We start from the raw sequence: 22,233 nt of genomic DNA, 5'->3' as shown, positions 1-22,233 counted from the left end.
ATAATTACTTTCTGCATGACTCATTTATCTTGATTTTAATCAGCGGGTCAATTTGACCCAGAACAGTATGTGTGTCTCAAGTTAATTTTTTTTTTACTCTTGTTTTTTTCCCCAGAAGAACATGTAGCGAGTCATCTAACATGGGCAAATTTGTGAAGGCAATACATTTTCATGACATCAAGATACAGTTGTTATTTCAAAAGCAAGAGTTTGGGAGAGATGATACATTATTTTGCTGAAGTTTTTTTTTTTTTTTTTTTTTCAATTGATCTCAATTAAGATCACAGTATGTCATCATTGTATGGCATATTATGAGTCCGTGGATATAAATTTTACATCCAGGAATAAAATGGATGCAAAACTCAATGTAAAACAAATTATAAACTAAGTTATAATTTTAGTTGTAAAATTATGAAAGTATATTAAATCTCCAATGCAACAGATACTGTTATTATTTACGAAATATATCAACGTGCTAAACGGTTAAAAGTATAACGTAGGAGTTTGATCTAGAGTTTTTATTTTTATTTTATTTAAATATAAAGAAAGCAGGTTGATACTTGTCTTGTTCACTTAATTTTATTCTTAAAGTCTGCCTTCCTTGTGAAGCATTTTCATTTATCTCTGTCATGAATGGGTGACGCCCTTAATTTATGCAGTTTTATCATGCTCCACATGATGGCGAGCGTCAGCGTGATAAGCGTAAGATGCCCTGATTTACTACTTCAGCATCAGTTCTAGCCTGAGGACAGGTTTCTGTACAATAAAACCGGAAATTAGATGTTTTTACCTTCAAAATAAAGGTCGACATCAACTTATTTTGACAGGTGAGAATGTGTGCGGACATTACAAGGTGAGTAATGGACTTATATAAACCATTTCTGGTCTTTTGTTTAACATAGTGTTGTGGGTAAATAAACACTTTGAGTTTCTTTAATGAAAACAGATACAGTTTGAATCTGACTAAAGGCCTATATAGAGCTCTTAGAACTACTATTAATCAATATCTGATAGTAGTAGGGTTTTATAGTTTATGTTTCAAATGTATGCATTATTCTATGTCATAATCCTTTTTCTTGCCTCTATAAATTTAAATTTAGGTGATTATATCTTGTAGAATGATTACATTTCCTTTTTGTGTATATGTTTAGAGAGTGGTGACCAAGTGTACTTTGTTATATGTTTATCTGAAAGGGGAGTTGTGTTTTTTTTTTTCCTTAGTTCACCTAGTCCCTGACTTACTTTGAGAATGGTGCTGCTTATTTTATACTGGTATTCCATAAAGGCAATCACATCTAAACAAGAAGTGGGTGGTATGTTCAAAGAGTAGGAAGAAAAGGTTGCTATATTATGAGGGGAGGGGAGGATTATTAACCAATAATTTAATTACAAACTGTTATGCTATTTCTATAATGTTGTTTTCTAAAATAAAAACAACCTGTATAAGTTATTATTCTATCCGTAATTATGACTACAATATAACCTGCAAAGTTCATGTTTATTAATAAATGATAAGAATGAATGTCTAAGTGTAATTAGAATTATTAGGTATACTACTTTATTTTGAAAAGCCCGGCCGGATGCCTCGTTTATGATTGCGTCACACTTGACGCCGGTGCAGAGTGGCCCATTGAGCCCAATCTTTAAATAGGAATAATACCCCAGCGTACAGTTGCGGCAGTCTGCTGGCCCGGATATTTTAGTATTTTCTCTGTCTCTGAACCTCAGCAATAAATTCCAGGATGCCTTCAAATAAAAACATGCAAGGTAAAGAAGAAAAGCGACTCGGAATTATTTTTTATATATATTTTGGTTGTCTGCCATTAGCTAAAGCGTTGAGTCTTTACAATAGAGTGTCGCAGGCCGGCTGGCTCCAATTCAAGACCCGCTAGAGGCGGCATTATTGCACTTATCGTTGGAATAACCTTAACCTTCCTTTTGTTTGCAGGTGGGAAAGCTTTCGGTCTGTTGAAGGAGCAGCAGAGGCAGAAACTGGAGGAAATAAATAAGGTAGGAGTGTAGTCTTTCTGCGAGCCTCTCTGACAGCATTTGAGTTAATGAGGTCGTGTACACTTGACTTGGCATTGGCCTTGTTTTTGAACGTGCAGCAGCCCCGGCGGCTTGCCGAGGATTCGCTGCAGAGGAGCCTCCTCACCGCCCCTACGATTGATGAATTCCTGAAACATAGTTCATATTTGAGTGTAGCTGGCCGCTGCAATGACAGTAATTCATTTTTATTGATTTATTGCCACCTTGTAGTGTCTTGGCACTTGTTGAATGGCCGCATACCTTCGCACATGAATGCCTTTGGGAACTGTTTCCCTCTGACCCGATCACATCGATCTGTTGTAGCTGCTCTGCCTTCTCCCTCCTTCCCATCATGGCAGAACAGGTGTCCGAATGGGCTCTTTGTTTCGCGCCCAGGCCTGTTCTCGTCAGATATCTGCAGTGGCCCCTCAGATTAACCAGATTTCCCCATAATCTGTGCTTCCCTCCATTATACACCCTGGCCTGTCGCCTGTTATCTGCTCACAGCTGCAGCAGCCGCATGGAAAACAGTCGCTGCAGCTTGTTACATTTTACTGCATGGCACTCCTTGTTCCCGTTATCTGAAGATAACGCGTTCTTTGTTTGGTAATTGGAGAAATGGGAGGTGAGATGACCCCAGCGTGCCCAATGGTTCTTCCTTTTGGGATCTGAGAATAACTCAAAACGGTGTGCGAATCATTAACTTTTGCTCGATATCTGTCTCATTTTACAGTACAGAAGGACAAATGTATTAGGATATTCACAATGCCTTCCAAAAGTATTCATACTTTTTGTTTCAACCAGAAAAAAAATCTATGTTTTAGTAAGCTCTTATGTAGTAGACCAACACAAAGAAGAAAAGGATGCATGCTTTTTTAATTTATGTTCAAGCTAAAAGTATGCCACATGTCCTCAAATCCTCTAAATCAAAGCTTTTGCTATATTTACAGCTGCAACACTTTATTGGATATGTATCTACAAGATTTGCACACCTAACTCTGAAATGTTTTCTGTTCTTCCTTGGAAAAATGCCTCAATCTCCTGCAGATTTCATAAAGAGTGTCTGTCAACATCAATACAGATTATCTACTTGATTTTGGTCTGTCTAGGTTTATTCAGACACAATAAGATGCTTTCATCTCAGCCACCCCATGGCAAGTTTTCCATGGGGACTTTTTAGACTGCCTGTTCTGCAGGAAGGCAGGCCTCCAACCTAGTCTGAAATCTGCCGTCGCCAAACTGGTTTCTTTCCAGTGTCGCCTTGTTTTTAGCTCCATCCATCTTCCTGTCAACTCTGACCAGCTTGTCCATCATATCTGAAGAAAAGCTTCCCCACACAATGACGCTGCCTCCATCATGTTTCACCACAGTGATGGTGTGTTCAAGATTATGTGCACTTGGGTTTTCTGTTGTTTGGCAAAAAGAGTGGAAAAATTCTGGTGCATTTGTGTCCCATCTGACCAGAGCTCATTCTGCCACGTGACTTTCTTGTCCCCTACTTGGTCTGTGCAAAACTCCACAAATATCGTTCTTTCATGACTGGCTCTTCCATAAAACCCAGCATTTGTGAAAGCATAACTTGGTCATTTTTGATATATTCTCTCACCTGAGCTACGCATCTCTGCTGCTCCTCCAATTACCATTGTACTGCTTCTCTAGATAATGAACTTTTTTTATTGTTGTTTTATAACCTCGCTTTGTTATAAACTTCTCCCTGATCCGTCTGGGTTGTATAACAGTCTTCATGATCCACGTGTTTATGAACTGCTGTATTTATACTAAAGTTAAAGTACACACAGGTGCGCTCAAATTGTTACACACAATGTGTGCTCCAGTAAAACATTCTCAACTTACAAGAGATACTGACAGCAAAAACACATACTTTAAACAAACTTGTACAATATGAGGTTAAAATATTCAATGAATCAGAATATACGTCCTGACAAGTCTCGTTTGTTAGATTAAAAATACCTTTGAAAATAGCCTTTAAGTAAACATTAATCACACTTTTTATTAAGCCCACATTTCCGATTCGAAGAATTTCTTTTTCTGGTGGAATATTCTAATTTTAATTGTGTTTTCATCAGCTGTTGGCAAAAACAAATCACTGTGATTAAGAGAAATAAAAATCAGCCAATCTAATTAATCCATTTAATGTGTTTCACTTGTCGATAGTTACTAAAATAAATGCACTTCATAACCAGTAATATTCTAATATATTGAATGAGCTTGTGGGCATTTAGAATAATGCAGTTCAAATTGGAGATTCTAATGGATTCTGATAAAAGTTGCTTCTGATGCTAAAAAGAAAACCTGGGAAATAGAAGGCATGTATTCTATTGCCCAGAATGTTGCAAAAGCTGCAGGGAAACTCTAGAAGTGCAGAATTTGTAGAAAATCTTGACAAGGGGAAATCTAGAGAGAGCTTTCAATAAGGATCTTGAGACAGAAGTACAATATTTTTGTTCTGACTCATGCGAGGCATTGTTGGCGGAAAATAGATTTCACGGTGTGATGTACAGGCACTGCACTTGTCGGGATGTGTTTGCATGCTCCTGCCTGTGAGAAGACTTTCCTGTGGGAGGGCTGCAGTCAGCTGAGTCAGTCTGCACTGATAACCATCCAGTTGCGATGGTTATCCTCTTTGATTGCAAGCTTCAAAGTCGCGCCGAGGTCAACGCAGAAAAACAGACTCGCTCTGTCTTCCCTGCTCTGTGTTGGTGGTGGTGGATGACTCCCACACAGCATATTGCACCATTATCATTTTATTAGAATGGCTCCCTTCAGGCACTCCCACTCCCTCATGAGGTGCCCCAGTAATGAAGTGGTGACAAGGCAGGATGAAAAGCACTGTGAGATAAGATACAATTAGATCAATGCCATTTGTGAGTACCTGGTAACTTAAGGAAAGGTGTCATAACAGTATTAATGTTTTTCAGTTTCTTCTTAATATGTAAAAACTGTTTTTATGTGTCCTCCCCCCATTTTCCTTCAGTTTTATCACCTCTTCATCTTTCTCAGGAATACCTGGAAGACCAGAAATACAGGGATGAAGAAGGCCTGGCAGAGAAGCTGGAAAGCTTAAAAAGTGAGTAAATCCACTCTTCACGTCAGCTGTTCTAGTATCTACTAGTCTGATTGTCCCTTTAAGGAAGTGTGCTTTTCTTCTAGTTGCTGTCGTGCCTTCAGCAGTTGTTTAGTCGCTGCACGGTCTGCGTCGGCCCCTTTGGTCGTGAGCATTTTTGCTTTTCTCTGTGGGAAAGACGGACTGCTGTGATTTCCAAAAAGATTTGCTGGGCCAAGTTCTCAGTGGGCTGAGAGGAATGTGCCGGGGCGTTCCTCCGCTTGTTGTTTCAATGTTCAGAACCTTGCTGGGCACACTCTGAGCTTCTGGGAACAGAGAAAACATTGCTGCTAGCTAATTACAGAAACAAAGTTGCATGATTCGCAAGCACCATCCCACTCCTCCACTACACATGTATGCATCTGGTGTTGTTTTTGTTGTTGTTGTTGTTTTTCTTTGCTCAATGTAAATTCTGGTTATAATTTTCATGAGAGAGTGACATCTAGCTATTTAGCTTAATAAGTTCTGGAAATGGGGAACATGCCGCAGTGTCCTACTTAGAGCGTAGGCCTGCTGGAGGAAATGGAGCAGTGACATATAAACAGCACCCAGGTCCTGGGAGGTTGCTCTTTTTATTTTTTTCCCCTTCCTCCTCTTTTACATACTGTCCCAGTGACCCAAAGGTCAACCCCCGGACAGCTATTGGCAACCAGTACATTTCCATCAGTTCACATCTTTACCACTTTGAAGTCTCCTTCTATACATTAAATCTGCACTGAGTTTCTCCTGATCATTTGCATGTATAATTGTTAATTTAGTTGTTTTTTTTTGTCGTAAAATATTTTACCAGGTTTTTGAGGTGACAAACTTCTTTTTAAAACAAAAGAGTCCTTTTGGCATTAAATCATAATGTGTGTGTATGCAGGATTTCCCCCAGAAAACTTGCTAAGCCCAGTGGTCGGGGAACCGAGGCGGCCCACCATGTTTTTGTATTAAAAGATGTTAAGTCGACAGGAAAAGCAAAAATATTACTGGATAATTATATGTTACGGAAAAACATCGCCAGTGAAAGGCTATTTAAACCCACAACTAGTGTTAAAAACAACTAATCAAAAAATACAATTAAAATGAATATCAATTATTTGCACTTCTGTTTAATCCAAATTAAGTCAGAGGCTCCATCAGGAGCATGACTGAAAGCGTGACTACAAGTTATTCCTGTGGTTCACATAGAGCTGCGCCACCAGAGCTAATGTGGTTTGTTTTAAACTCTTACCTTGATGTTCTCCATAACATAATTTCTCACTGGGGGTTGATGTACATATCCATATAAATCAGCCTGTGTCCAGTTTGAGTGAAAGGAGGCGAGCGGGATCCGCGCTGAAATAACTTCAGAGATAAAGCAGCAGCAGCGCGGGAGGCAACATGCAGACGCAAGGCAACAGGCGCGAGCTGTGTGATTGGTAATTTTTGCAATGCTCTCAAAGCAATGCAAAAATTACTAACACTAATGATGCACAGAAGCTTAAACACCCACCTGCTTATTTTTAAGTCTGGTACCCATTTCCAGCAGTCATTGGGCTTTACATGGGTCACCAGGGCAGCACAAATAAATATCGTGCACACACACTCAGATGGCAATTTACACAAGTTGGTTAACCTAACAAGCTTTTTTTGGACCATGGAGGTGATCCTGGAGTACCTACAAGAAACCCATGTTTATATGTTGTATGGGGAAAGCATCCTAACTTTATTTAACAAAGGCTGAGATTCAAACCCAGATTTCTATTACTGCAAGGCAACAATGTCCTTTATTTTATATCTCTTATTTATACACATGGGTAAATGTCTCATTGCCTTTAAAATTTCACTTCTAAGAGAGACCTGGCAAGAACAAGGTGCTGGTGTTTTCTAGTTACTGTGTGTTTTTAATTTGGTTGAGGTTATTAAGTTAAATTAACTTGATCCCAAGTTAACTGAAATAGGAAGATCCATCCATTATCTATACTTAGTTATCTGGTAAAAGTCATAAAGGAGGAACTGGTGCCTATCTCCGGTGGTCATTGGGTGAAAGACACATGCTTGACTGGTCATTAGGAAAAAGCTGTACTCCAAATCAAATAAATTTTTCAGCTTATTATTTTTATAGGAAGAAAAATAAGTCTAAGGTTTGTACTTGTACTGTGATCCTATAACCTAAGTACATCCCAAATTTGGACTTAATGTCTTAAACCTCTACTAATGAACTTTCCTAATCTGTTCACTTAAGATTTATGTGTAGATTTTTGAGAAAACTTCTGTTTACTTGGTAATCACAATTCATTAAAAATATGCATTTAGTTACATTGAGTGCACATACAGTATAATTGTCTATTTAGCAGTCTCAAATATCCCAAAAAATAAAGATAATGACTTGAATTCAAAATATGTTTTAGATGAAAAGATGCCATTATTGCAGCTCCATCTGGTTCCTCGGCCATTGTCCTTCAGTCTTATGAAGGCATGGGAAACATTCTTTGTCAGCAGGCCAAAATGGCACAAATGATCTCCTGTGTTATCGTCCGGTTCAGCTATTTTATCAGCAAGCCTCTATAAAATGAAAAGCTTCTTCAGACAACAGTTGGTTGAAAACGTGGACGGGAGTAAACTCACTAATCAAAGTACACCTCGGTGACTCAAAATGTTCAAATGAGCAAAAACTAAAGTCATTGCATCACATTAGTCATTTTGTTCCAACAGTTGCTTTAGGAATCCAGAAAGGAGCAACAACTGAAGGCTTGAGTTGTGTTGAGTTGAGCCCCTTTCTGAGGCTGCAGATGATCAACAGGCTGCACTACAACAAGTGGTCCTCTCAAAAAGTCATGTGTGTGTGCATGGAGGCCCCCTCCTGAGTGTTTATGAACAGGGTTGGCATTGTCCTGTCCCTCTTCCCCAACGATTCACACAGTTAACACAGCACCCCCCTCTCTCTCTTCCAACACACACAGAGTGTCTATTGTGGGACAGAAATAGCAAGAGTAATCTGACCAAAGGGGTCTTCTAGGGAAGTAGAAGGAGGGAAGAAACACAGAAATGCCTCCTTGCTGGAGTGTTAAATGTGATGTTTTAAGGCAATGCAAGCGTAGTTAAAAATACTCTATTTAACTCCAAATACCTATTAACTAAAGAAACTATGAAAAACAACTTCTAAGTTTCTAAGTAGAACTGCACAATATACTGAAACAGAATCGTCATCACAATATCAGTTTGTGCGGCATCAGAATCGCAAAGGACTCTTTGAATACAATATTTAGTGCTGTACGTTCAAATTCTTAAACAACAATATATTTGGCCTGTTGAACGGACTTTCCTTGCACTCCATTTCTACAGTGGATGAATATTTTCATTGGCTGAGACACTAAAGCTCACAAACAATGGTGGTGTGATGAAAGAAAAATATGTTGGTTAATAATAATAGAGATCATCATAACAGTGAAGATGTTTTCCCATTGGATAATTTTTACATTCATTTAATTTGTAAACAACAAAGCTATTTGAATTTAGCATTAGTTTTAAAAAAGCTGTATTACCTTCTGTGGATAATTAAATAGCTAGTTCTGTTGCAAGAAGAAGCTGGTTTGAATACCAATCAGGGTGTTTCTGTATGGAGCTTGCATGTTCTCCCCCATGGTACTCCGGCATTCTTCCAAACTCCAAAAATACAAACGTTAGGATCATTATTGATTTTTGCCCACACTTATTCCCCATCCCGTTTGCTTTTGAAGATTAAGCACTTTTTAAACTTTTTTTTTTTTGTCTTTTCCAGATCCCAACCTAACACGCAGTATTTAAGCTCCCCAAACTCCTGTTATTGTCATCTGCTCATGGCTCTCACTTTGAGATGTTCACTGTCAGTCTTAAGAGTGTGACCCGTGGACAGTGTGTGTCAAGAATTTTGCTGAGAAGTCAAATGCCAGCTCAGTTATTGTTGTTTGTACTACAGGATGTGGAGTGTGAGGTGAGATTGAACTCCCACTGTAAGTAATAATCCTGTGTATGTTTGTTTTGCAGATAAATATGCTGAGTTTGACCTGAATGATGAAGGAGAGATTGGTGAGTAAATACCAGCTATAAAACACCTGCCGCCCTTGCATAACAATTGTCAGCTTGGCTGACCAAAGTGCAGTGTTGACAGAAAGGAACAGTAATTAATGCTACATGTTTGTGTGTGTGTTGTCTGGCCTCAGAGAGGCTCATGTGTCACGGTTGTGACCTCGATGTAAAGTGAGACTCCTTCACTCGGCCCATAGCAGATGTGAGGTGAACAGGTGTTGAACGCTTCCAGCTTGTCTGCAGATGCTGATATTGTAGTTCTAACTTGAGTTTTGTTTTTCCTGTTCACATCTACTGCTGTGGTAAACCCAGATTTCAGAGAGGTGACTGTCGTTCACAGCTGCCATGCAGCTGATCTGGGATGGCATGTCTCAATAGCCAGCTGCTTCTTCTAGAATGACCTGAAGAATTGTGTTGCTTTACATGTAGTTTTACACCATTGGCTTTTTATTTTTTAAATATCTAATCTCAACTTACTTTTCATCAGAAAGTTTAGTCTAAATACTCTTTCATTCTTGGTGTAGGATTAGACTAATTACTCTCATTAGTACTACTTAATGTCAATGGTCAAGCTTTACTTAACTTTTTATTTGTTCCTAATTTATGAATCTGTTACAGTAAATGACCTGATACTTTTTAGTGCAATAAGCATCTATTCCTTGATTGTAGGTTTGAGGCATCTCATTTCTGAAAAGCTTTGTGACATTTATGTACAAGTTTTACGCTTATATGTAACAGTAAAGCTGCTTTCTAAATGTTTTCTATCTTGCCAAGAAACCCTGTCGTAACAAGCGATTAATCTATAAACGCATGTTAAATTAAAATGAGCTTAATCATTTCCATCTTGATGGTTAATTTTTTTTCAAGATCAATTTTGCTTACAGAGACATAATCCATTGTTCTTATGGCTTTGGGTGTGTTTTCACATGCTATTGTTTTTGGTTGTTGTTTTGGATATTTAAAATATCTTCCACTTCCAGTGTTAAGTGTACTTTGCTAAATGAAAGTTTGTTGGCATTTGAGAGAGTGAACTTTTATTATTTTGCCAATATCAATAAGGTACTTGAAAATGGTCTAAGCACAATAATATTATTTATGGCAATAATTATTGGGACAATTTATTGCCAAGCACTACCCAAAAAAAAGCACAATTTTTTTTTTTCCTTCAGTTGGATGAAACACTGGTTTAATCAATTTGAGCCAGTTTGTTTGACATTTTATTAACATAACATCCACTGATGGCAAAAGAACTTCTGCTAATGTAATTATTTCCCTTCATCTTCTCAGATTTGATGGGGCTGAAGCGGATGATGGAGAAGCTGGGAGTGCCCAAGACCCACTTGGAGCTGAAAAAGATGATTGTCGAAGTGACCGGCGGCGGCAGCAGCAACACCATCAACTACAGGGACTTTGTCAAGATGATGCTGGGCAAGCGATCAGCTGTGCTCAAACTGTAAGTGAACGTGTGAATTAGTTGTGAAAAGAACTACTTGTGCTTCTCTGCAAGCTGTGATTAACCTACTGATGATCAGTGTGCGTTATGTCTGAGAGCATGTTCAGTGTTGACATTTACCTGCTTCATCCATCTGCAGGGGGCAGTGGGATCAGTCATGATGAGCAGTGATGTCACTACCTACTTGCTATCAGTCACCATAGCAACAAAACCCATTTGGAAAGCCTATCCACAGTCAACACCCTTTGCTTTAGCTGCGATTAGAGGCTTATGTAACTGAGTCTAGGCTGATTAACCACTGACGGTCGCTTAAAAGCTGAGGGGGAAAAAAAAATCAGAAACTCATTGGATCCTTTTTTGCTCTGTTTTTAAATGGGTTAATATAGCTGGTTTAAGCCTTGTAAAGCAGCTGTGTGCTGGGTCAGCCATGCCAAACCACATGCTGCATGTCAGTAAGCTGACTGGACCCCAGAACCCAGACTAATCTCATAATCCCAAAAACATCTATCAGAATGCAAAACTTTTTCTACTTTGCCTTCAAATGTTTGGTTTTTCTTTCTTTCTTTTTTTTTTGGAGCGTATCCCATAATCCCGCCGAATCCCACAGCATGCTATTTATAAAAGTCTAATTTCTTCCTGCTTCTATTTTCCACTTGTTTGTATTCTAGCAAGATAAGCTCTGCTTTCCAGAAATCCTGTTTATTTATGCTGTTTGTAAGATGGCAAAATGGTAAACTAGTAAATACATTTTGCTTTAAAAATAGCAGCCTGGCTTAAATTAATACCAGGGTCAAATCTGAGCTTTGACAGGGTCAATTTACCAGAAAAATACCACTTTTCGTGTGTGCTCATTTTTAATGTGTGCTCTTTAAACAGCCTGCAGTCCACTGGAGTTGCTGATAAGAGGGATTGTTTACAAAGCCTTTCTTTTGTCATGTTGTTTTAATCTTTTAAGGGAGGAAGTATGAGGGCGAAGCTCGGGGTACAAATTTATAGCAGAATTGTTTTTTGTTTTTTTTTCAAAGCATTTGGCAGAACAGCAAATTATTTAGTTCCCGTTAGAGGAAAACAATTGCGGGCAGACTCCACAATAGTGCTTAGTTAGCATTAGGGCAAAGGACACTGAGTTACTATAGTTTGACAACAGCAAGTGATTATGTTGGATTTGCTTTTGTTTTGTTGTTTTTTTCAGTTTGGGGTTGTTTGTACACCATTAACGCATCTGTGCATCTGTTTTGGCATACTGCTGTCCTGGAGAGCAGAGATGCTATCAGTAAGTGTTGAGAGGAGAAAGAAAACAGACAAGTGAAAGTAGTGTCGCTTTACTCGTTTGGATCATTGATCCTTCTGGGATTAGTGGGGCTTTGCCGAATTTTCCAGAAGAGGAAATTAAAGGCAAGCATTCACTCTAAATAGCTCATGTCAGATCCTTTTCTGTTCTGTGTAAAGTGGAAGCTGCTATCCTCTTTGTTATTCCAGGTTTCCTTTTATTACTTTCACTTGTCATCATATGAGCCGTAACGGTAGATTTTTATAAATCCATTTTGAAATTGCATTTATTTACATTGACTAATTTTTGTATTTGAAAAGGTTTTTTTAATCAATTTATTTAATTTGTTGTATTTTATTTGTTGAGCAGTGGCCATGCATCATTTTTGGTTCCAAGTTGTTTGACTTTTAAGAATTGTTTGGAAAATGTAATCTCCAATTATGGAGCACATGATGTAAAAGAACAAAATATGGTTATTTTAGCAGATTTGTTTTATTTATCTATTTTATTGTCATTGTTCCTCTCAATGTTAAGATACAGTCTGGAAAAATATGGAAATATATTTGTTTTCCAGACTTTGAAAAGTACAAAAATGTCTGTAAATAGAGGACTTGAAAACCTTTTGACACAAGTCCCATAATCTCCAATGCATCTAAGAGATTCTATGAAAAACTTTTTGTATTTTCTACTTTCTGTTTCATCCCTTTTTTTTTTCTTTCTTTGTCCCCATCAGAGTTTTGCTTTTTGAAGATAAAGCCAGCAGCAGCCCCTGCAAGCCAGACGGACCCCCTCCTAAACGGGACATCACTAGCCTGCCTTAAACTTTGATGTCAGACTGCAGAGCAGAGGGACTTTTTTGTGGCTGTGTGGAACATCATGGAATAATTGTATTATTGTGCAACCAGGGATCAAGGATGATGTTTTGTGAACAAGTGGTGTGTGCAAGGTTTCTGTCATTTGGAAGACCGAGCCTAAAACTCACTAAAAGATGTTTGACTGTGAATATTCATGTTTTGTTTTCCCTTTAAATCAAATGTAGCAGTGATAGTTGTATATGTAATCCAACTGATAAGTTGCATTTTTTTTACTAAGTGTTTTATGGTTGTATTTTTAAGGGAACACTCATAATTCTATAAAAGTTGCATCTCCATCTTTATTATTATTATTATTTTTACTTAATTTGAGAAAATCATATTTAACCATGCAAGATTAGGTCACTTCTGGAAAATCAAATAACAAGAAGCAGTTTTTACAATGCATTTTCCCCACCGTCCTCAGCACTGGCCCTGATCATCAGACCCAAGGTGCTACGACCTTCCTTTTGAAAATTCCCTCACAGTTGTTGGCGAGATGAGCAGAAAGAGATTACTCTTAACTGGAAGAGTTTGAGTTTCGGCGCATGGCTTGAAGACCAGCCTGTTTAGATCCAGTTTCAGATGAGGTTTAAGCCGCTGCTCTTTTTGGACACCGTTTCACATACGGGCACACAAAGCAGAACAAATGCACACACAAAAAACAATTCCTACATAAAGTACAATCATGTTCTTTCCAAGTGCCTCAACCTGCAGATACTGTAAGGCTTTAGCCGTTCCAGAAAGGAGGAAGAGCACACATGCTTTCATGTAGAAACACTTTTAGCTTTGTAATTCCAGGAAATTGTGAATTTATGTTTATTAGGTATGATAGTATTAATAAGTGATTGCTTTGTATTTATGAGCGAATGGTATTTACAGTGTTAATTTTTGTCCTTTGCTTACTAACCCTTGTTTTCTATTTCACTATAAGTGTGTGATATGTCTTTGATTTTTCTGTCTCCCTTCTATTTTATCAACCTTTTAACTTGTTACTTTTTGTAAAACATTTTCTGTAATTTGTGCCTCCGTATGTATCCGCCCATTATCTTATCAATATCCCGCAAAACTATTGTGAAATTGGTACTTTCACTCATAACAGGGTTTACACATGATTTGTTTTCAGTCTTTTAGGAGTGTCACATTATTTTAATGTTAAGATGTGCATTGTTTGCAGACACCAAAGGAATTAAAATTTCTTCATACACTGGCTTGTTAAGTTCTTGCATTGCTTTTTTTTTTTTTCCAACGTGGGGATGTGTGGAGCAGGCTGTGAGTAGTAGATGTATGTTTTTAGCCGTTTTAGCTAGCTGGAGTTAACTTCTATTTTCAAACTCATTTATGTTGGGGGGTTTTTTTGTCATATTTTTCTCCACACAAACATTGTTTAGCTCAGTGTTCTTGAAGTTTTTATGATTGTTGATGGGTTTGTGCAGATTTTCCACAACATATCAGTTGTTTTTGCCTTATTCTGCTACCTGCAACTTGTCACACAGGTCAGGATGTTGTAGTTAAAGTGGAAAAGCCAGTGGGATTCGCTAATTGCTGACTCCAGTGGCTAGGCTCCTCACAGTTAGTAATACAAGCCGATAACATGTTTTGCAGTGTAACCATGTGGACCACATGTTGATTCTTGCAACTTTCATAATGGTAACAGCCATTTTGAATCTCATCTTGTGGTTGGATAGCACTTTCCAAGTCCAAATTTTGACTTCTAAAATGCATTTTATTTGTTTTCAAGTATTAATTGACAATAAATCCTTCTGTGTGATTAGGGAAGGTAATATTAATGACTCTCACTTTCTTCAAAGGGCACTTTCTTTGGAAATTTACAATAAAATGAACAACTTTCACATGCTAAAGGGTTGCATTGTTTCTAACAAACTACCTATTTTGTACTCCAGATTCTGACTTCTGAAACTGACCACAGCCCCACTATTTAGCAAATATAACACAAGCAGGTGTGCAGTACCCCTTTAATTTTCACATTTGTAAACTTTGATAGCTACCTATATTTATTTCATGATAACAGTGTTTACTTTTATGCATTTTTGGCAGTTTTGTAACAGTAAGTGTGAAACTAAAGCGATTTCAGCAAAATGTCAAGCTGCACATTGCATATTTTATTTATTTTACAGCAAAATGTCTTAATACTGGTTCCCTCTAACCTGATTCAATGGTATGCTTTAAATTTAGTTTTCTTTTACGCAATTTTCCTTCATTGTGTGTGAGTGATTAAGCAATAAATGTCTTCGCGTGAACGTCACCAGCTGCAAATAGTCCTTTAAATTGGTTTCAGTCTTCTTTATATTCTGGATGGTATGTAAGGGCCGTTTATGCTGCCTCTCATTTGGGAGAACAGTTGCTAGGGTGTGGAACAGCATGGAGGATAATAAGCAGGACTCTAACAAGCCTGCTAACAGGCGGGCCTACTACCCTTAAGCACCTCTGTAATTAAAATGATAACCACTATAGCGTGTAATAAACTGTCAGAGGCTTATAGAGCCACTGTGGACAAAAAAATACTAAGACATTGTGAGAAAGGGTAGGGAAAAAAAGCAATCCTGTAAATAGCAATTACCTTACGGTGAATTTTGGACTCAAATGTATCCAATAAGTTTTATAGAATTACTATTTTGCATGCTTTGAACATTATTAGCTAATTTCTACTTTTAAGCTCTTCTTTTTTTTCGTAATCTTAGTATCTTGCTCTTTGTTTTCAACTTTTTAAACGAGATTTATTTCGTTTTTTGATCATGAGCTTGATTAATCATGAGCTATTTCCAAAATATCACCATCCATGCATAATATCAGCCCTTGTTAAGAATTAAAACTAGATTGATATCTTAAAATTATTTATGTGTACAAACATTATGCTCAAGGAAGGCCCATGACTCTTTTGCCTGTTTTTAAAAGCCATGCATGGACATTGCCATCTGCTGGACACTCCAAGCAAAAGCATCGATGTTGTGTGGATAATGCGTGATGACAGAAAAACTGTGCTTTGCAAAATTATTCACATCTTAAACTTTATCACCTCTATCAATGCATTGTTATTGGAATTTTGCATCACTGACCAACACAAACTGGTGCTGGACTGTTACTATTAACTCTAGATTACTCATAGTCCTAGCCAGGGGCGCAACTCCATATTTTTGAGGTGGATGCGAACATATCTTCGGCGCCCCCCCATATATCGAATGATGACTGAGGCCTGCTCTTGCTTTGAAATATCAGGTGTGCAGTCCAGTTCCACTGCAAAGTACTTAGAGGACTTGATCTTGGCAGATATTTTACTCAAAACACACTCTGATATTGAATCTAAAAATTCATTCTGAGTGCACCATGTCAGATATCCAGTGGTTTGTTTGGAGGCAGCCTTTCTAAGATGCTCTGCCAGTGTTACATCATATCGCGCTATGAGCTCAAGGATTCCCAGAAAATTTCCATTTTTAGGATTTCCTAACTGAGAATTTTTCCCCCTTAGTGGCAAGTTTCTCTCTGCAAGGAAAAGTATGCAGTCGATAACTCTAGTCAACACACTTCTCCAGTGTGCTTTTTCAGCTGCCATGGTTTTCTGCAGTTCACTATCAATAGTTTTACCTAGGCGTAAGCGAAATGCCATTTCTTTCCACGTCAGATAAGCATTTATGTGAGAACTACTGGTTTCATGGTGCTTCAGTGTTTTTGAAAGACATCGCCAGTTATTATACCCCTCCACAAGGCATGTGTCAAGAACTTTAGCTTCACCAAAAAGCTTACATGCAAAACAATAGACTCTGTTAGTATTTTTAGAATACAGTAACCAATCTCGTTCAACTTTCTCTCCATTAGACAGTAAATGAAAACAGTATGCTTTGGAAAAACACCTCTTATTCTTCTCTGATCTTGGATATGGACCATCAGAAACTTTCTGTGGGCCATTTACAACCATGTACTGCCTAAATGTGTCCCCCATTTTGTGTGGTAAAGGCCATTCAGATGGTTCTTCTGAATAAAGCCTTGTCTCGGCTCTCTCCTCCGCAGCTCTGTGCTTCTCTCTCTCTTCATCATCTAGTCCTCTCTGCTCTTCCTCTCCCTCATCTGCACCTTTCTGTTTCTCGTGGTTGACTCACCATGACTGCCTGCACTAATTTTCCCAAAAAAAGAACACAATCAAAGATGGTCATCAGAAACTCAAACCATCGTGGTATATAGGTTTTTGTTGCTTTCCTAATGCCTACCTGATCTCATCACTTGTCTCCTCTATCACTGACCTCATGTCTGTCTCCTTCATCCCTTGTCTGTGGTGTTCTCCACTAAGTCATGTGGTCAAAAAAGCATTATTAGTTGTAAAAATTACAGATCTTACCGTTTTTAAAAATAATGTTTAAAAATTTGTGCTTGAGATGGACTAGTTGCTCCCTCACTTCCACCTGCATTAGACCAACCTGTTGCCTTCCCCTGTCTGTCCTGATTCTTCCTCTTTCATCATCTTCTCTTCTTTCTCTCCACCATCACAGCTGAATGACATAAATTTTGTGTTAAATAGGCTTAAAAAATACAGCAGTCAAACTACAATAGAAATTAAACTTTAATTTAAATCATCTCCTTGTTGGATAACAGTTACTGATTGGACATTACATCTGATCTGACTTATCAGATACATCACAACACCACTGTAGTGGTATTGAATAAGATATTTAAACTCAAGTGTCCCCCTGCCAAAAAGGTTGGTAAAATAGGTCACCAACCTTTTTGAGTTTAAGGGCTTTAGTGACTCTGATGACTAATTTGTCTGATACACACATGAACTTGAACAACTCATCTTTAATTAAAGAATCCATAATACATATGAGTGAAAAAAATGCACCCAGGAGGGCTAAGTGTTGGACCATAGCTGGGCACTGCCGCCACAGCAGCTTTAGCTTTCCTGTGTTAATATTTCCTGAGTTTTATTTCGGTCATTCTTACTTAGTGCGCGGTTATGTGTCTGTGACATGTTTATGTATCAGATATTCATAGAAATACAAAACAAATCGCGTCCCTTAATGGTTTAATAGGGGAGGCAACTTTTAACAGCCAAATATGGGACGATTCCGTATTAGGCTAGCTGCTAGCTTTAGCTAACTTGAGTTTGCATGTTCTCCCTGTGCATGCGTGGGTTCTCTCCGGGTACTCCGGCTTCCTCCCATAGTCCAAAAACATGACTGTCAGGTCAATTGGTTTCTCTAAATTCTCCCTAGGTGTGAGTGTGTGTGTGCATGGTTGTTTGTCCTGTATGTCTCTGTGTTGCCCTGCGACAGACTGGCGACCTGTCCAGGGTGTACCCCGCCTCTCGCCCGGAACGTAGCTGGAGATGGGCACCAGCAACCCTCCCGACCCCGTTAGGGACAAGGGTGAACAGAAAATGGATGGATGGATGGATGGATTATTTACAGCCCTCCTGTCCTGCTAATACACTGACGGTACTTACCTACTATCTTTCAACCACATTGAAAGGCTTTTTTTCATCCCGCCAACATCTTTATCCTTCTCCCTTTTACTTTTTCTGTTTTGCGCCCCGGACAGCTTTTTTTTCTGCCGCTCCATTTTGTCAAGTGCACTACGAGTGGTAGTCTAAAATAAAAAATAAAAAACGCGCCTGCGTACTCTTAGGGGCGCGTGCACAGCCACCTGCATGGGAAGGGAGAGCGACAGGAAGGGAGGTGAAGGAGCACAGGGGCGCCTAATCAGTGCTGTTCCCCTGTTATTGATCATTTCTTTCTGTTAATTATAGAAAATGCCAACAAGAAAAAAACATTTTTCGAGACGGGGTTTTGGCGCCCCCTCTAGTGCAGCGCCCCTATGCGTTGCATACCCTGCATACCCACTTTTTGCGCCACTGGTCCTAGCAGATGTACACTGAAAATCATGCTTGATAAAGGAGGTGAATAATGGTCCAAAGATAATGTAGCAGTTGTGTTTTTAATGAACTTGTTTATTTTTATTTTTAAAATGGCATATTGAAAGTTGTGTTTATTCTTCTGCATAATTAATGCAAAAATGTATCCTGGCATTAAATCATTTTATGATTCCTATCTATCTTTGTTCATGTTTCTATTGATATTTTGACCGCTTTTCATCTTTGAATTTGGCAGACCTTCTTGCTGTTACCCTAATCTTTATCTTGAGACTCTTGATAGGCCAGTCCAAAAAATTTTGTAAATCAATTGATTACTTTACAACTGAATCTGCCAGTATTTATTTTATAAACAATACCTGAAATGTGGTGTGCACCTGGATTTTGAGTCCTTTTACTCTGATAATCCTAAACATGTCCAGTCCAACCAGTTGCATTTAGGAATCATTTAGTTAACGCCAGTGTAATTTAACGCCAGTGTCTCAGAGAACATAGTGTCTCTGAGACACTTATGTTCTGAGTGTCTCAAAGATTTCTTAGTGTAGATTAGTGAACAAATAGCATCATGGAGACAGAGGAATAAGTGACATGTCTGCCTCTTATCCAAGTGTGCCACAAAGGAATACATTTTGAACTAAGAGCTATTGAAAGTTTGAAGTTTTGAGGGACAGTAAGATGTGGACAAAAGTGTTTTGGTCAGATGGGGCCATGATTCAATTTTTGTGGTCTACATTAAAGCGAACACAGAACAGCATGCTGATAACACCGTCCCTATAAGAAATGTGAAAAGAGGTATGAATACATTTACAAGGCCCTGAACCCCCCCTAATGCTCAGCTGTTTGGTGGTTTGTTGTCAGGTCATGACCTCCAGAAGTTGATGATTTCTCTCATAATTCATGCTTTCGTTGCATTCTGGTTTATTACGTTTTAAATTATTACGCATTTAAGGCCTCGCTCATTCTCCAGTAACTCACCTGCAGGTGGTTTAAAATGTGACTGTGAGGATGCTGAGCAGTACAGAAAAGAGCTCATAATTCCAGTGCCGTCTGCCTGCATTGGCTCCCGGTTCACCTTCAATTTCAATTTAAAGCTTGGCTGACTGCCTTCGTGGCTCTAAAGAACCAAGCTACTTCCTTTATCACAGGACTTCTTCAGCGACGTTTAGTCAATCTAGTAGCAAATCACTGCTGCACTTCTCACATCCCACATACAATGAAAAGAGCAACTGTGCCGTCTTATATAATTTTGTTTTTTCTGTTCGACTTTAGCAGTGAGCATAGTTGGCTCAAAGAAGGCCACCTTTAAATAAATGTGTTGCATATGATACATTCTGGCAATGAAACCATAAAGAAAGCATTGAGGACAAGCATTATTGGTAACAATGTCTACAATAAGCATAATTTATTGCAAATTGCTTACAGAAAGAAACCAGGTGCAATCAGAGGTCATAGAAAACGTGAAATGAGATGAGCTGGGTCTGAATTGGAAAAATGGGATCTCTTAATGGTGGCGCATCTAACTGTTTATAGGATTGATATACCACATTTTAATGAAAAAACAAAATGGCTTTCATCTCTAAAAATCAAAATATGTCCAGAAACTCACACAGTTTAAAAAAAAAAAAAAAATGGACAGTGGCGTGAAAGGATTTTAAATTGCAAAGTTGGTACTGAAATAAGCATCAGTTCTAGGCCCTTACATAACTCTAAGTTATAGTTGATAGTTATAATTAATGATAGAAAGTTGAGGAGGCTCACAAATTCACAACCTAAACAGATGTGATTACAACTTTGATCTCTTGTGGGCATATTGGATGGGTTAGAGTTAACCCTAGCCTTGCGTTTCTTTGTTTAGTTACACAGCAAAAGTTCAGCCTAGCTGAGCTCTTCCTGTCTGTAACTTTATTTTTTTACCCTGTAAAAAACACACTGAGGCCTCTCTTTTAATGTGCAAAGATTTGATGCAATTACCTAGATTTCTCTTAGGCAGCTTTTAATTGGTTGACGTTATGGACTAAATTTGCTTTTTTACCTTTCAAAATCTGTTTGAAAGGTAATCAAATTTGACTATATGATTGAATTGATTTGATACTTTGACTTATTTCTATTATAGTGAGAGGATATGTACTTTCAATATAAAGATATTGAACTTAGAGTAAATTGCATAAAAACTTTAATGTGATCAGAATTGACAAAGTCATTATTGTGCTTCTTCCCCAGTGCCTTCAGGTCTATAAGGGGATACATGTGGATAATTGTGTATCAAATGTTGTTTTCTCTTCCAGGACCACAAGAACAAAATTACATCACTCTGTTCTTGTAGCTGGTTCTTGCATATATGCTGGGTAGAAAATTTTTTCTTGCGGTGTATTCAACAAATACAAGTGTTCTCAAGTGCATATGGAGAACACGTGTAGGGTATAAGTACAGGAGCAGGCAGAGATGAGGCTGGTTAAGAATTGTGACTAACCTATTCCAAAATGTTGTGAGTGGCCACACACAAAAAAAGGCCAATGAAGAAATTCAAGGCAATCCATTTGAAAGTAGCAGCTGTGCTCATTGATGGTGATTAAAAAGTCAAAATCCTAATTTGGTGAAAGGGAAAATAATGCGTCAGCGCCCTCTGCTGGAAAAAATGCTTACAGCACCTGGTATTCCCTCCCAGGTGATCTTCCATCCAAGTTTGCTCTGCTTTGCTTCCGAGTTCATACGAGATCGGGCGTGTTTAGAGTGGCATGACCGTAAGCTGCAGATTTCTCGCCTTGTATTTAAAGTGACCACAGTTTTTTAAAGCGGTTGTGATGTGGAAAATTTCCTGGCAAAACATTCAAAATCTCAGTCTAATAATGGCTGAGCTACTTAAGTGGCACTTTTGCCTGGGGACAATCCTCATCCTGGAAATCAGATCAGGGTGTTTCTCTGAAGCCATAGCTCACTTTTCTTAAAAAAAAAATATTTTCTCGACGTTCAAAACAGTTTGAAGGAGGCTTCAAAAGAGAAAATAACTTTCAACAGAATGTCTATTTGCTGCTCTTCGAGTCACGAGGCCGACATCCAAAGTATATGTGCAGGTGCACTCATACCCACATGCTACTGCCGTTCAACAAGCTCTGCACTGGCGGGGACATAATTCCAGGAGCAAAAATGCTGTGTGAAACTGGGTTTTGTCATAAACGTTTGAAGAGAATAAGCCTGCTTCTAGATTTCTATTTGAGGAGCGTTTCTGGAATGTTGGAAAAATGTCCTGGCCTGGTCTTAGCTTTCTTTCGGCTCTCGATTCTTTATAAATGTTTGTCCACATCTCCTTATTTTAATTAATGGCAGTTGTCTCAGTAAGCAATATTGACATGTAATGTTTTGGGTTCAAAATTAGATCAGAGAAAACACAACCAACTAATAAAATATGATTACTAATTTAATGGCTGCATGTGGTTCATTTCTCAAATGCTTGTCTGTCTTTTGTGACACAGGAATAGAGAATGAAAACAGAATGAATTGTAGATCAACATTTATGTGCCAGCAGAGTTTGCCTGCTCCATTATTATAAGAGCTGACTAAGCGACTGCATACTACCAATGTTCACAAGGATTTTTT

The 22,233-nt window shown here is 38.4% G+C and overlaps 1 protein-coding gene across 1 annotated transcript; it reads left to right on the top strand.

Moving 5' to 3' along the window:
- The first annotated feature begins 1,596 nt into the window (after positions 1 to 1,596).
- Positions 1,597 to 13,969, top strand: aif1l (allograft inflammatory factor 1-like). Its single transcript, XM_028024815.1, has 6 exons — positions 1,597 to 1,767; positions 1,949 to 2,010; positions 5,050 to 5,116; positions 9,143 to 9,184; positions 10,472 to 10,637; positions 12,641 to 13,969. The coding sequence occupies exons 1-6, from the start codon at positions 1,743 to 1,745 to the stop codon at positions 12,726 to 12,728; spliced, it is 450 nt and encodes a 149-aa protein (XP_027880616.1). The 5' UTR covers positions 1,597 to 1,742; the 3' UTR covers positions 12,729 to 13,969.
- The last annotated feature ends 8,264 nt before the right edge of the window (positions 13,970 to 22,233 follow it).

Source organism: Xiphophorus couchianus, chromosome 8 (assembly GCF_001444195.1).
Source record: "Xiphophorus couchianus chromosome 8, X_couchianus-1.0, whole genome shotgun sequence".
Taxonomy (NCBI): domain Eukaryota; kingdom Metazoa; phylum Chordata; class Actinopteri; order Cyprinodontiformes; family Poeciliidae; genus Xiphophorus; species Xiphophorus couchianus.
This window is presented reverse-complemented; position numbering and strand designations above follow the sequence as displayed.